General features: G+C 36.6%; 1 protein-coding gene across 1 annotated transcript in view; it reads left to right on the top strand.

Annotated features, from left to right (window-relative positions):
• LOC131047956 (rac-like GTP-binding protein ARAC3) overlaps positions 1–14,207 on the top strand; it is a 51,746-nt gene that overhangs the window by 15,885 nt on the left and 21,654 nt on the right. Inside the window, exon 5 of the mRNA XM_057981769.2 lies at positions 7,531–7,595. Within this exon, the coding sequence (XP_057837752.1) occupies positions 7,531–7,595 (65 nt within the window). The remainder of the gene's footprint in view (positions 1–7,530; positions 7,596–14,207) is intronic.

Raw genomic sequence — 14,207 nt, 5'->3', positions numbered from 1 at the left:
GTTTGCCTCAAACTCAAAACTTGCTTGATCTTTGCCCAAAACATACCTTATAAGGAAATTCGCTCTGGTCCCTGGCTGAGGGACAGGATCGAATTAGCTTCTAGGTCCAATCTTCTTCAGGAAGGCACTTCCAAATTATATTCAACTGATGAAACATATCTCCTTTGATCTCCTCAAATCGTCAAATTGTTCAAATCCTGCAAGGACAAGGCAATGTTTGATTTCGAGCTCCGGTCCTCCACTGAGGGACAGGAGCGATTTTTGCTCCTGGCATATTTCCATGCCTGTGAAATTCTTCAAATTATATTCAACGGAAAGAACATGCCTCCCTCTATCACTTCCAATTCGAAATTCATCTTGATCCTGTAGAGATAGTAAGATTTTGAAAAACAAGCTCCGGTCCTCCACTGAGGGACAGGAGCGATTTTGCTCCTACAGGCCAAAATATCAAGATTTTGGGAGTTTAATCACTTCACAAGGCAAAAACAAGTCATTTCCAATGCCCGGGATCAATTATCAAAATTTTCAAAATTTGGTCAAAATTACTCAATCGGACAAAAAATCAAAATCTCATCATTCACACTTAGACAAATTTGGACTCTGCATTCAAAATTCCAATTGAAACTAGACCAGCTTACTCAGCCTCTGGCGAATTTACTTTATTCAAAATTGCATTCCACGAGAGGAAGCCCAAAAATTCAAAATTGGACTGGACTCTGGCCTGAAAACACAGTAACAGAAACCCTAAGGCTTGACCCTATTCCAGACAATTGACAAACTAAACAAAAACCCTAAAAAAAGCAAAGCGAAAGGCGAGCAAAAACGAGCAAAAAGAGGGGGTCCCCATTTAAATGGGGCGTTGTGTGAAATGGTCACAACAGGTTCCCTGTCACGATACAGGGCGGGGTTGAGGGGCAGCGCCCCGCGAGGCCAAAAATACTTTTATTATTTTATTTAGGCGTCGGGTGTTATTTTTCTATTGGCAAAAAACCCTTCATGAGATATTTCACTCCCTCAATTACGCAAAAAACATCATTAAAAAAAAATGAAAATACGACCTTTTTTATTTTAATATTTTTTCCTAGCCCTAGATGTGGGGGACTTCTAGCCGTCCCCGGGACGGCTGGGACGTCCCCAATCCGTCCCCAGCCGTCCCCGGGACGTATGGACGTCCCCCACAGCTAGGGAAGCCGTCCCCCCGTTTCGGGGACGTCCCCTGGCCATCCCCAAGTCTCTGAAACGTCCCCGGGACTGGGACGGGGGTTTTCAGGTAGGGGACGTGGCCCCGGGTTTCGTAGAATTTTAGTCATGTGAAACTAAGGATGTTGGTGAACTTATGAAACTCAACTTTTGGCATGAAACTGAGCTCCTCTCCTTTGTTAGATGACTTAAGGGTCCTTAAGTGTTTTGTGGTTTTTACTGATCATCATCCCAAAATCAGAAAGTATCCATTTTCACCACCTTCTGGTGTCAATATTCCTGAATTGGTTTGCAGTTTGCACAATATTCCTTGCCCCACTTGTTTGGGATTGTTTTGGGTCCTTGTATAGTGCCTTGGGGAAACTCACAACCAAATATTCTTTTATGATGCCTTTGTACCAACTATTCAGAATTATTTTTCTAAGGCCTTACAAATTATTCCCTTTTCTGTGTTCAATGTTTTCTTTGGGCTAGTAACAAGCCAACAATTTGTTTTTTTGCTCCACAAGGGCTTGGCAATCCATGTCCGGGTTCATGGTGTAACAGAAGCAGCAAGTCCAATAGTATGTTATGGAGAACACCTGCTTTGAAACTAAGATTGCACTTTCACTTCCGGATCATAATATACTTGATATTTGCTTGCTATTATCTTTTCCTATGGTCTTGGTCCCAAAGTTGAAAAACTCTGCGATTTTTCCACGGACTCGTGAGCCATTTCTGGCCGCGAGTTACTCGCCTAAATACTCGTCGACGAGTTTTAACTTGACTCGCGGCGAGAAAAACCCACAAAAATCGCAAAAATTGCATCAAAACTGCGAAAAACTTGGCAGAAATATCCAAAAAGAAAGTTAAGTAGCCATAACCTAAAACCACAAGACATTTTTATGGGTTTCTGGCTATGATGAAGGAAAAATGAAGACGCGATTAATAGGAAGAAGTGGACGTTGCGGGAAACAGCATGACACGATTAGGGCAGGAATCGAAGTCATATTATTTGTAATGCTATTAGCAATGTGCATTAACTAATTTGTATGCTGTCGATTGTATTGTATGTAGTCGATTTGGCAAATGGAAACTTCCCTTGGTGGATTGTATTGTATGGAACCTGTCGATTGTATTGTATGCTATCGATTGTATTGTATGCGTGAACAATGAAACTTTCTCTTACTTTTGCATTTGGCATAGACTACACAACTGCATTTTTCTTATTTTTACTCTTTTCTTATCACCACCGTTGCTTCTCCTTTAAGAATATACAAATTCGGTATATATGTGTGTATTTTAATAATATTTTAAGAAATTATATATTTTCAAATGTTCAATAAAAATGCCGAGTTTTGCCGATTTTCTCCTGAGTTTTTTGGCGAGTCCCGAGTTTTTGAAAATTTTGAGCCAGCCGAGTCATTGCCAAGTCCGAGTTTTTCAACCATGCAGTTGGTCCAATAGAATGTTGTGGAGAGTACCTGCTTTGAAACTAAGGCTAGACAGGATCAGACCCTGGGACAGAAAGGGGCTCCATAAACTTGCGATGATTTCTCCAAATGAAATCAGCATCCAGAGTTCCAGGCTTTTTCACCCACTTTTTAAGTTTAACCAGCCTAGAAGCAGACAACCGCTAAAGGGTGAGAGCCTCAATTTTGTGACCCAGATTATTTCATTGAAAACATTTAAAAGGAAGCCCTTCATATTTAAAAATTGGGCCCAGGAACCAAAAGAAGAGTGAATCTGAAGACAATAAGAAAAGGGTTTTGATATGTCAACCAAAGTACAAACCCTGATGTGCCTATGCTCAGAAACCATCTCTTCTATATCTAGCTTAACAAAGTAGTCCACTTGATTGATGATGTTGCCGATGGAATCCTCATTCCTCATGATCAAGGGCAGATTGTAAAGCCTTATTCAGATAGGAACATTCAAAATCTTGGCAGTAGTTGGGTCAAAGAAAGGGGTCCAAGGAGTGATGAAGAGGCCTGATTGACCAAAAAACCAAGGTGTGATGAAGAGGCCCGATTCACCAAAAAACCAAGGACCATTCCTGAACCACGAAACTGCAATCAGCAACAGAGTCAAATGATAGTCAGCTGTTTCCGGATTCGATTGTGTGTGATTTTTTTGCATCAACGTTTTGGATCACACTCTTTGATCCATCATCAGGATGAAAATAGTTAGAGAGCATGAAAAAATGAGAAAGTAGCAGACCAAGGGAGCTAAAAAGAGGTAGGGAGGAAGCACAAAGAACAAGGAATGAAGGAAGACAAGACAGGAAAGAAAAAGTACAATAAAATATGAAAAAGAAATAAACACACTTGCAACATCACAACAAGAAATAAAAAGAAGAAAAAACAGAAGATGACAAATATATATATATATATAAACAAAGAAATAGAAATAAAATATTTTGAAAAAACCCAAAATTCAATGATTTAATCACTTGAGTAGACAAATTGCTCCAGGTCGATTTGGTCCATTTAAGCACCAAATCAAAGGACGGGCGCCTCAGCATGAATCCCAAAATCAATGAACACTCACCAATATCAGCAGTAATTGCATAAATACAGTCTTCAGAAAGGAAGAAATCGTTTGATTTCTTAAAGAAAATCACACCTCTGAATCTCTAACAGAAAAGAAGGATTCACCATTTGGATGGACAAGCTCCAAAATGGGAGAGAGGCGGATCCTGCGAAGGCTGATGAGTAGGGCTAGTGTTTTCCCAACGAATGTACTCCAGGCAAAAAGCACTACAGTCATGAAAGGGGTTAGCCCTGTTTTTGCATGCCCTAAGGTTATTGGGTCCAAACTAGAAGGCTCCTCACCATTCCTAAGCGGCTTACCCTCAACTGAGCCCAGATGATCAAATGTGAGATGGAGAGGAGGAGAGGACAACAGGTCTTGAATCACAAATAACATATCTGCACTTCACCATTCATGGCACAAACAGCAACCTGTGTAGCCCTGTGAGTTTCTTACTCTTTGCGCATTGGCGTTTGTCCTGAGTCTTGGCATCAAAAATCTGCTCCAAACTGCCTGCACTTGTAGCCAGAAGACTGGCTCTGTCACCATCGCACCTTCCAGGGCTCCCTTTGCACATCGCTTATTTTAAAAAATTATCAGAATAATATTATTATATTATTAATATTCAATATTATATCATATAATTTATATATTATAATATACATTACTAGCAAGTGAACAAGGTGTAATTACTGATAATTTTAATGAAACAAGTTAGGATAGGAATATTGAATAATAATATAAGTGATAGCTATATTAATATTAATATATATTAGATTTATATATTATTTTTAAGTTTCATATATACACACAATCATATTATTAAAATTATTATTTTTTATTTATATTTATAGAAATGGATGTTAGATATATTTTTATATTTAAATTTATCAAAGAAAAGTATTCTATATGTAATTTTTATATGTTTCTGTATGGATGAACCCAAAACAAATCCAAACTCCAAATTTTTTTTTGCCCAAACCCACGATCCAAACCAGCGAACCCGAACCAATACCAACAGGACTGGTAACTTACAGGTCTAACAGTCACAACTTCACTGCCTTAAGTTGCAGTGCAACTGGTAAATCTGGTGTCTTGGTTTTTTCTTCTTTTGTTTGGCTTGCTGGGAATTTCGATGCTCCTATTGTTTTACCTCGATGTATTTTGATGCTCCTATTGTTTTACCTTGATGCAATGTTGATTGGTTTTGTTTAATTATGTAGTAAATTATCTGTAGTGATCTTTGATAAGAGACGTGAAGCTACAACTTACCAATTATTGCATTCAGTAGTGATTACTTTATAGCTATTTTTAGTAGGAAATGAATTGTCATTAAATAGAAAATGAAGAGTTCGTCTTGCAATCTTAAAAGTATTGTCACTACTCTTTCCTAAAGAAGTTGTGATGGAATTGTTGTGACATGAACTTGTAAAATGATAAAACTTTGGTCCATCAAAAACTTTGGTATTATTCTGTACTTCTTTATTTTGTAAATTTGGAGTCCTTCAGAGTGTTTTACTGTGGGTCAAACTTTTCTAGCTAAAATGTATACTAAAGAAAGCCATTTTTGATGGGTCGAGATTTCCAGAGCATAAGTCAAGCTTTTCAACGCATTGAACAGTTTAAAATTCTGATTTGTGGTGTAAGAATTGCATACCAAGAAGGTGGCCTGCCATTGTTTGGAATTGTTCCAATTTTTATTTTGAACTATCTTCTGGATTAGGTCTGTCTTTGGGGCCCTTGTTCACTCTTTATTGCTATTTGTTATTGGCACATTGCTTTATTTTATATTAGTTACTTAATTCTCTCTTTCTAGACTTTTTTTGGTTAACCATTGTACCCTCTAGTCCTGTGGACTTACCTTTGGTCTCCTGGAAACATTAATTTAATTTCTTTCTTTCTTTCTATTTTTTATCTTGACTACATAGTGTTAAGATTCACCTAATGTCACAATGTCAACAAACTCAGTATCTTCTTGGATGTAAAACTGCAAGTCACTGCAATATTTCAAATTTTTGTGTTATTGACTGTCATGTATCTGAGATTTTGTGTCCTAGGCATGATGTTTGTTGAATTTTTCTCTCTCAAGTTTCTACCCTGTTTCAATTGATGCAATGTTTTATGGCAGCCATTATAATTCTCCATGGAGCATACCTCTTTAATGGCATGTACAGATTTTGCTCAATTTTGACGGCAGCATCCTTTTGGTCTAGTCTTAATTTGTCTTCATTATCTTCTTTGTTATTTTAAAAACAATTCAATTTCTACCATTTTTTTGATATGGGATATGGCTTTTAAGATGGCAAATGTTATCTTTGAATCAATTTTGGCCTTCAAAATGAGGAATAGCAAAGTTCACTTTTACATTAAAGCGTATTGGATCCTAAAAGGGTTTTCTCGATGAAGAGGAGGATGTTGTAGGTGTAGTCTTTGAAACAATATTGGAGAAGTGTTCTGTCATCTTCTGCATTTGCTTGAGCAACAATTTGAAATGATTTTGCCATCTTTCGCTGGAAATCCTGCTTCCTGTAGTTTAATCTCATTCAATGGGACATACACAAACATAACAAATTGCCTTGATACCATCGATCTGAATTTTATTGGAAATCTGGCACACAAAACTCTTAACTGTGGAAACTTGATGTGTTATAAAATCAATGAACCAAAAATAATGAAACAAACACAATAAATACATATGATACTATTATGTAAACAAAGCTATATCTAAGCCAAGGGTGATGCACAAGAAGATAAGTGATCTCCAGGAAGATACGTGAAGCTTGAACTTGCTGATTATTACATTCAGATGATAATATTTCCTGTTTGAATAATTTTTAGCAAGTAATGAACGATTTAATAATAGAAAATGAAGAGATCCACTTTGGAATTTAAAATGTGATTGGACATGTACTTCCCAAGTAGCTGAGGGGATTTGTCATGACATGAAAGTCACAGGTCACAAAATATAGAAATTAGGAATTTCAATTTATACATTTTCATGTTTCATGGTTTGGGAGCCCTTCAGTATGGTTTTAGGGGTTTAAGTTTTTCCAGGTAAAAGCAATCACTTCGGTAGCATGACTAACACATCAAACCAAATTAAAGTCTGATCAACAGTTACGGAGTTGTGCCCCTTGACAAGGTGCCGGACTAGTTTTCTGGCATTTTCCAATACTTCGTCCTAAACTGCCATTTGTTCTGTAATGTCCCTGAACTAGAATAGCTGGAAATATATGATATTTGTAATTTTCTGATATTTGGAAACAAAGGAAAAGAACATTTACTGGTAATGAAAACAAGTACTCCAAACCCTTAATACATCTGGGTTGACATGTTGAAGCATGCTCATAGTTCGAGCACACTCAGAAGCTCCCAGGGGGATATCTCCCTGGGCATAGAATTTGTGTACTTCACTGCATCTGCATTTACATATTGAAGCTTGCTCATCCTTGGAGCACATGCAGCAGTTCCTGGGGGGAATTTGAAAATGGGTGCCCGATGTGATAATGCTGCATCTTTACCACTCAATTTTGTCTGTTGTTTTGGCTTCACAAACATTTTAGTGAAATGGTTATAATTCAAATTTGTATTTAAAGGATTTCTCAATTGGGGCATTAGATGAATATTTCTCTTCAATCTGTATGACATGGACATTTTTCATATAATTTTCTGATTTATGTGTGCTTTGGCTTGCTCTTTCTTGTGAACCAGTTAATAGCATGTGCTTGTTGCAAGTTGAGCTTAGAGTGAAAGCATCATAATTCCGTTCTTTCATTTACTCTGTGTGCTTCACTTACAGTTTTATTCCTGGACCTGCAGATCTTCGGGATGACAAACAATTTTTTGCTGACCACCCTGGTGCTGTGCCAATAAGTACAGCTCAAGTATGTGAATTATCCAAAGATTTTCTGAAGTCAAATTAGCTATTCTGATTTAACACCATTCATATTACATGAATTTTTAGGTAGACTGATTTTCATTATACTCGAATTTTATCTTTATCTATAATAATAACCATATTCTGTCAATAGAGGAAATTTTTGGCTAAAGAAATTCACTAAGTTTTCTACTCAAAGTTGAGAAGAGATGGTTTGCTGTCAATCGGCATTGAATCTTACTCCTTTGTTCACCACAAATTCAAACTTATTTCTAAAAATGAGCAAATAGAATTAAAATCAAATTTTTTAACCATTACTGTAAAGTCTATGCACATGTTATTTAAGCATCGTGGGCATTTACAAACTTAAAGCATGGTATGAAACCATGCTTCTGCCTATGTTTTCCCAATTAAGGATCTTTGTTATCTTGTCTAGTGTCTACTGATAGAGTAAAAGTTTGTTAAGTCAGGGATCCTTATATTTTTTTATTCTTATACACATGCATATATTGAATAAAATAATCCATTGTCATTTTTTTGCCACTGGCTATTGCAATTTATTTTTAGTGAACAGCTTTTCAACTCCGGCGCTACTTTTTTTCTGGATCACCTGGATAATCTTTATAAGCTCTGTATGCGTGTCTTCACTGCACAAATCATTTCAGTCAATTGACTTATGTTTTATAAATGATTTGTTCTGTTTGCAATTCAATTAAGCCTTAATTATTAATATGTGTGGTGGCAATATTAGTCACTTGGGACATTTAGTGAGTCTTAAATGCAAATAAGTGCCCCAGTGCTAGGGAAAACCTAAAATTACAAATCTATGATAAATTCATGGCTTTTCATCAATATATTGTCAAAAGATGATAGAAGTTTATATGTAATGGGTTTTGCATTACAAGGAAATTATTTCAACTCAGATAGAAATAATAAACAAGGAAGGAGAAAGTGCATGTCAAAAGGGTAGGTGATTCAGAAAATAGGTCATCCAAGTGAAACTTGTACTGATTATATGTAATGTCAAAAGAGTGAGTACATGTCAAAAGATGATAGAAGTTTATATGTAATGGGTTTTGCATTACAAGGAAATTATTATAACTTAGATGGAAATCATAAACAAGAAAGGAGAAAGTGCATGTCAAAAGGGTAGGTGATTCAGAAAATAGGTCATCCAAGTGAAACTTGTACTGATTCATGAAGATTTCTGAAAATCCATTTAGTTTCTTTTTCTACTTCTTTGTATTTGGCGTTTTTTGAGGCCCCTCAGAATAGAATTTGGTTTTGGACATTTGATACCTGTTTATGCTATGGTCCATCTGAGATTTACTAATTAGCTCATTACCTAAACTTTCCAACTCATATGCAAAATTAGATATTCAAGTAATGGGTTAGTAGTTTTAACCCCAAGAAATAGCAAAATTAAATAACTCCAACACATTTTTTCAGATTCTTAGTGAGTTTGCCCTTATATAGCCTGTTAATTTTAATTTCCAAGAAATACATGGGTTGCTATTAAGTGTGGCAACTAATCGCTTCTCACCGTGAAGCCTAATTTATTGTTTTTAGTATTTTATCAGTTTTCTATATTTAATTCAATAGAATGGCTGGATTCAAAGCATGCAATCAGATTAGAAAACATACACCTCTCCTACAGAGTGTGTCCATTTCTTATAAGCTCTCAGTGAAAATAAAAATCGAAACTTTCCAGCTATTCAGTGATTGTCAATTTTGTCTTGTTTATGTTCAATTGCTGTTTGCAATACACTATGATTCCTAACTAGTGTATACAGTGAATTACCAGTTTAACTCAGAGCAAGCAGGATGATGAAGGAAGAACCTGGTGATTCAAATGTATAAAAGAGCTTATATAACTTATGAATCTTGCTAAGCAGAAATATTATGTTAATATCAGGAGATGTAATCAAAGCAGTCAGTTTGACTGGAAAACTAGTGGCATGTGTGTGGAAAACTAGTGGCATGTGTGACAGCGTATTGCTATGTTACATATTGAACAGAAGGTAAATTGAACTTGAGAAAATCATAACAGTGACAATGTCTTCTGAAAAATTACTAGTCAATACCTCATGTTCCTCGTGCATGTTTAGTCAGCTGTAAAACTTTTGACACCTAGAGGTCCACCAACATTGAGCCTGTCATCAGTTATTTTCTGGGCTCAAAGAAATAAAAATCTGCATTTAAAACAGATGCATGCCAGCACATCATCCACCAAAGCTTCCATCTTTCTATAATATTTTCTACATTTTTCTTTTGTTATCAGCTACATTACGTGGTTCTGCAGGAACCCTGGCCAAAGTTGAACTGGTCAATACTGGGTTCTGTTCATGAATCAGGGCTTGCCCCCCTGTTCAAGTGATGTTCTGTTAGAGTAATGGAAGAACTAAATGTGAGGTTGCTTTAACCTTTTTATCTGTGGGGTGTTTGCAGATACCATGGTTATGTTATTCTTGAAAAGCATAGGCTATTGCTGATCTATTTAGATTTTTTGCTTCTGACATACATTCAACTCTTTTTCTTAAGGGAGAGGACCAATCTGATTAATCTGCTATAATGGTGAAATTGGGTTTACATGGTTCTTATAATAAAGTTTTGGGTATGGCATCTGTGAATCCACTGTTGGATTAATTAAATAATTAAGCAGTAGCAAGTTAGACTAATTAAATCTTATCATTATTAATCAAATGATGACAATGAAACATTACTACGGAATGATGTTAGGACAATTTTTTGTGTCTACACTTTTGTTTTCAGTGACCATATTTTTCGCATAACATTAATACATATTAATCCAAGGTTAAAATAATATTAATACATAATCAAGAAAGAGAGAGAGTCTCACAATTACAAGAGAAAAAACTATCTTCTCTCTTGGAAATACTAAAAATCAGTTTATACTAAACATACATGCAAGTTTTTTGATTTTTCGCAATGCATACCATTTACAGAGTTGCCTTCAGATTTTGCTAGTTTTTTACCATAAATGCGTACCTTTCTAAATGAATGTGTGCAATTCCTTTGTACATAAAATATTAAAATCTAAGTTGCTTCTATTCTCTAAATATTCCATGTAGGCTTGTGTTTTAAGCCCTTGCTAAGTGCTTCTTTGAGTAGAGGTTTGGATCCCTTTGCTATACCTGCCATAGCTTCCTATTTTTTAACATGCTCTCTCTCTCTCTCTCTCTCTCTCTCTCTCTCTCTCTCTCTCTCTCTCTCTCTCTCTCTCTCGGCTTATTTCATTATTAAATTGCATAATTCTGCTAGCTTTTTCTGAATTTTCACTTGGATTACACCACTCTTGCTCCTTTGCTTGATCTCAATTGAATTGCTCATTACAATTCTCTCTTTCTTCTTCCTCTATACGTTTGATCTCCTTACTAATACCCCATTATGCACTACTGGCTTCAATTAGTTTTTCTAGACTAAGTTGCCGGTTTGGGTTCGAAGAACCGGTATGCCGGTACGACAAATTTTGAAAAAGGGTATGGGTTCGTTAGTACAAAAACAATGTAAAATATATATATATATATATAAATAAAATTATTATATATATATATATATATATATATATAGTTTATTTATATATAAAATTATTATATAATATATATCAATATATAATATTATTATATGATAATAATAATTAATAATAGTATATTATATTATTATAAGCTCTGGTGGTTCCATGGTTTTTTTTTGGCAGCATCATTCTCGTGATTTTTTACTGGGGAGCCTTTCTATTATTGCATCCAAAAGGGACCAGTGCTCTTGTTCACGACTGAGCCCAAGTAGTCTCCATGTGGATCAAATGGAACCAGATCAAACTAATAATTTTTAACCAAGCACAAAATACAGCGACAAATTTTTTAACCAAGCACGAAAATATAGCAATGGAAATACAGAAGCCCTCAAAATCGAAGTAGGTACTCCAATAACCACCTACGGAACAAATAGGAATAGTCAAAGGAGACAAGTTAGTTCGTGGAATTTAAAAACCAGCAAATAGGTGAAAAAAAAATTCTGTTCTGTCTGCAGCAGCGAACCCAACCCTGCACCAGGACCGGACCCTGGACCAGGTCGAACCCGCACTAGCACCCAGGGCTTTGGGTGCCCGTTGATGTGTCTTTTGTACATGACCAAACACAAAATAAAATACCTAAAGGTACCTTATCCTCTCTTGAATAAAGCTTCCCCGAATGCTGAAGATCTCGCAGAAGGATCAATTGGAGTAGCTCCAAGGTTCTGATTGTAGGTTCTCTACGTGTGGATAAGCTCTTGCGGTATGACGTGATTTTGCTGGAATAAGAGAGATCTTGAATATCTCAGATTCAACTTTGAAAGCTCAACTGGTTCCAGCCGTGCAAAGAGCTTCCTTCTTTTTGCAAGTCTAACTGATGACTCAGCGATCACCTTCCTTCTCTGTAGCACTTCTGTCGAGCATTGAAGATGGCTTTCCACTAATCTTCCTTAGATTCAAGAGTTAGCGTTTGCTCACCTTTCTTCTGCTTCAATTTTGTGAGCGTGAAGAGAGGTTAGAAGTTCTTGATAACTCCTCAAAATATGACTTGATAAAATCTGGATTTCATTTGCTCAAGTGTTTATCGCGATCACGCCCTCCTAGCGCCAATTCTGTTGATGTGTCTTTTGTACACGAACAAACACAGAATAAAATACCTAAAGGTACCTTATCCTCTCTTGAATAAAGCTTCCCCGAATGCTGAAGATCTCGCAGAAGGATCAATCGGAGTAGCTCCAAGGTTCTGATTGTAGGTTCTCTACGTGTGGATAAGCTCTTGCGGTATGATGTGATTTTGCTGGAATCATAAGGGGACTTACATTCGATGACCCGAGCATCTGATATGCTTTGGATATCACTGGAACGTGGGTCTTCATTGATCCTTGATTTGTTAAAAAGGGAAAAGGATAAGGGTTGGAGAAGGATCTAATTCTAGCACTAAGAATGTAGGAGCAATGAATGACCTTTGATGAAACTTTAACTAAGTCTTGCTTTGACATGCTAGGATCATCTCCACAAGGTTAGTGCGATCTTCTAAGGAAAGCCTTATGATGTTCAGATCACCGCTACAAGCATAGACACCGTCAGGTTGATGCATATCAATAAAGAAGCGATAATTGAAGTTAAGCTTAAGCTGAATGATTCTAGTCGACTAAACAAGGCAAGTTTGCAATCAACAAATCGCTAGTAGTATGGATATACAAATTTCACCATTGATCATACAAATTTTTTCCATTCATCCAGTAACATGAAATTAAACTTGAGAAGTATAGAGACCATGCAAATTGTAGAATCGACACATAGAATTCACCATTCCTTCAATGAAGTTTACATGTCTTTTGCAACAACATCTTGGCAACAATCTTTGCCTTCTCTTTCTACTCTACTCTAAAATGCTATCTCTATCTCTTTTTGCTAATTCCTAAATATTAACTAACCTCTGACTATTAACCTTTACAAATGAAGAGCCAGGGCTTTATATAGAGAACCCTTTACAAATTGGCCCTTTACAAATTGACGGCTCTGATTGACTTAGAATCAATGGCTAGGATTAAAGGATATAAACCCTAATTAGGGTTTGTTATAACAAACTTCCTTAGCCAATGAGAAAATTGCATTCTAGGAGTGAGGGCCAATAGGAAGCAAGGGTAGGTACACCGAAGTTTGTGCCATCCCTGATGAGTCAGGTACATTGAATTTGGAAAAGCTGAGGTGGACCAATCCGACTGGGGGAGCAGTGACTGGGATGCCACCTTGTCTGACGTTTGTGCCTTGGTTGATCTTCCTTCGTCCTTGAAGTACTTTGATGAAAAGCGTACCTCCTTGACTCCCTTATGCTTGATGAGACCTCCTTACTGTCAAGTCTTTCCTTCTTCTTTGATAATTCATATTGCTTTGAAGTGCTTGCAAAGCCTTTCTTTGTCATCTTGTGTTTCCTTTGTGTGGCAAAGTGAAGGTTTTGGAGATAGCTGGCAACTCCTTGAACACATGTAGTTTTCCAAGGCTTCAAAACACCTTGAGTCCTCCTCCATGCCTTTGAAGTGTCCTTGATAATGATGGGACTGGAATAGGTCGCCCTTATCTTGGCCTGGTCCTCCTTCATCTGCAAAACAAACCAAAAGGTGATTAAGGACACATAATAAATTCGTTCAACATAGTATTCCCTATCTTAAATTATTAACAAGAAGGCATCGAGATAGAATTTGCCTTAGAATCCTTCCTAGGGACAAGCCCTATAAGAATTTCGCTCAGGGTCAAGAGCGAAATTTGCTATTTTGCTCAATTTAGACCTCATCTCCTTGCCTTGAACTTCTCTTGACCTTTGAATCGCTTTCTCCTGAAGACATCATTGATTTGACCTCCAAAAAGACCAAAAAAGAGGATTTCGCTTTGGACCTAGGCCAAGGACCTATAGAGAATTTCGCTCTGGACCCTTTGGAAGGGTCAGGAGCGAAATTTGCATACTAGGACAAAATCTTCACATTTTGTGACCACAATTTGTTCAAATGCATGTCTAAGGATCTTCTTAATCTCAACCAACACCAAGTTTGATGCAAAATTGGAGCAAAATGTAGTTTTTAAGGATTT

Source organism: Cryptomeria japonica, chromosome 3, assembly GCF_030272615.1.
Source record: "Cryptomeria japonica chromosome 3, Sugi_1.0, whole genome shotgun sequence".
Lineage (NCBI taxonomy): Eukaryota > Viridiplantae > Streptophyta > Pinopsida > Cupressales > Cupressaceae > Cryptomeria > Cryptomeria japonica.
Note: the sequence above shows the minus strand (reverse complement) of the source record. Positions and strands in the feature narration are given on the sequence as shown.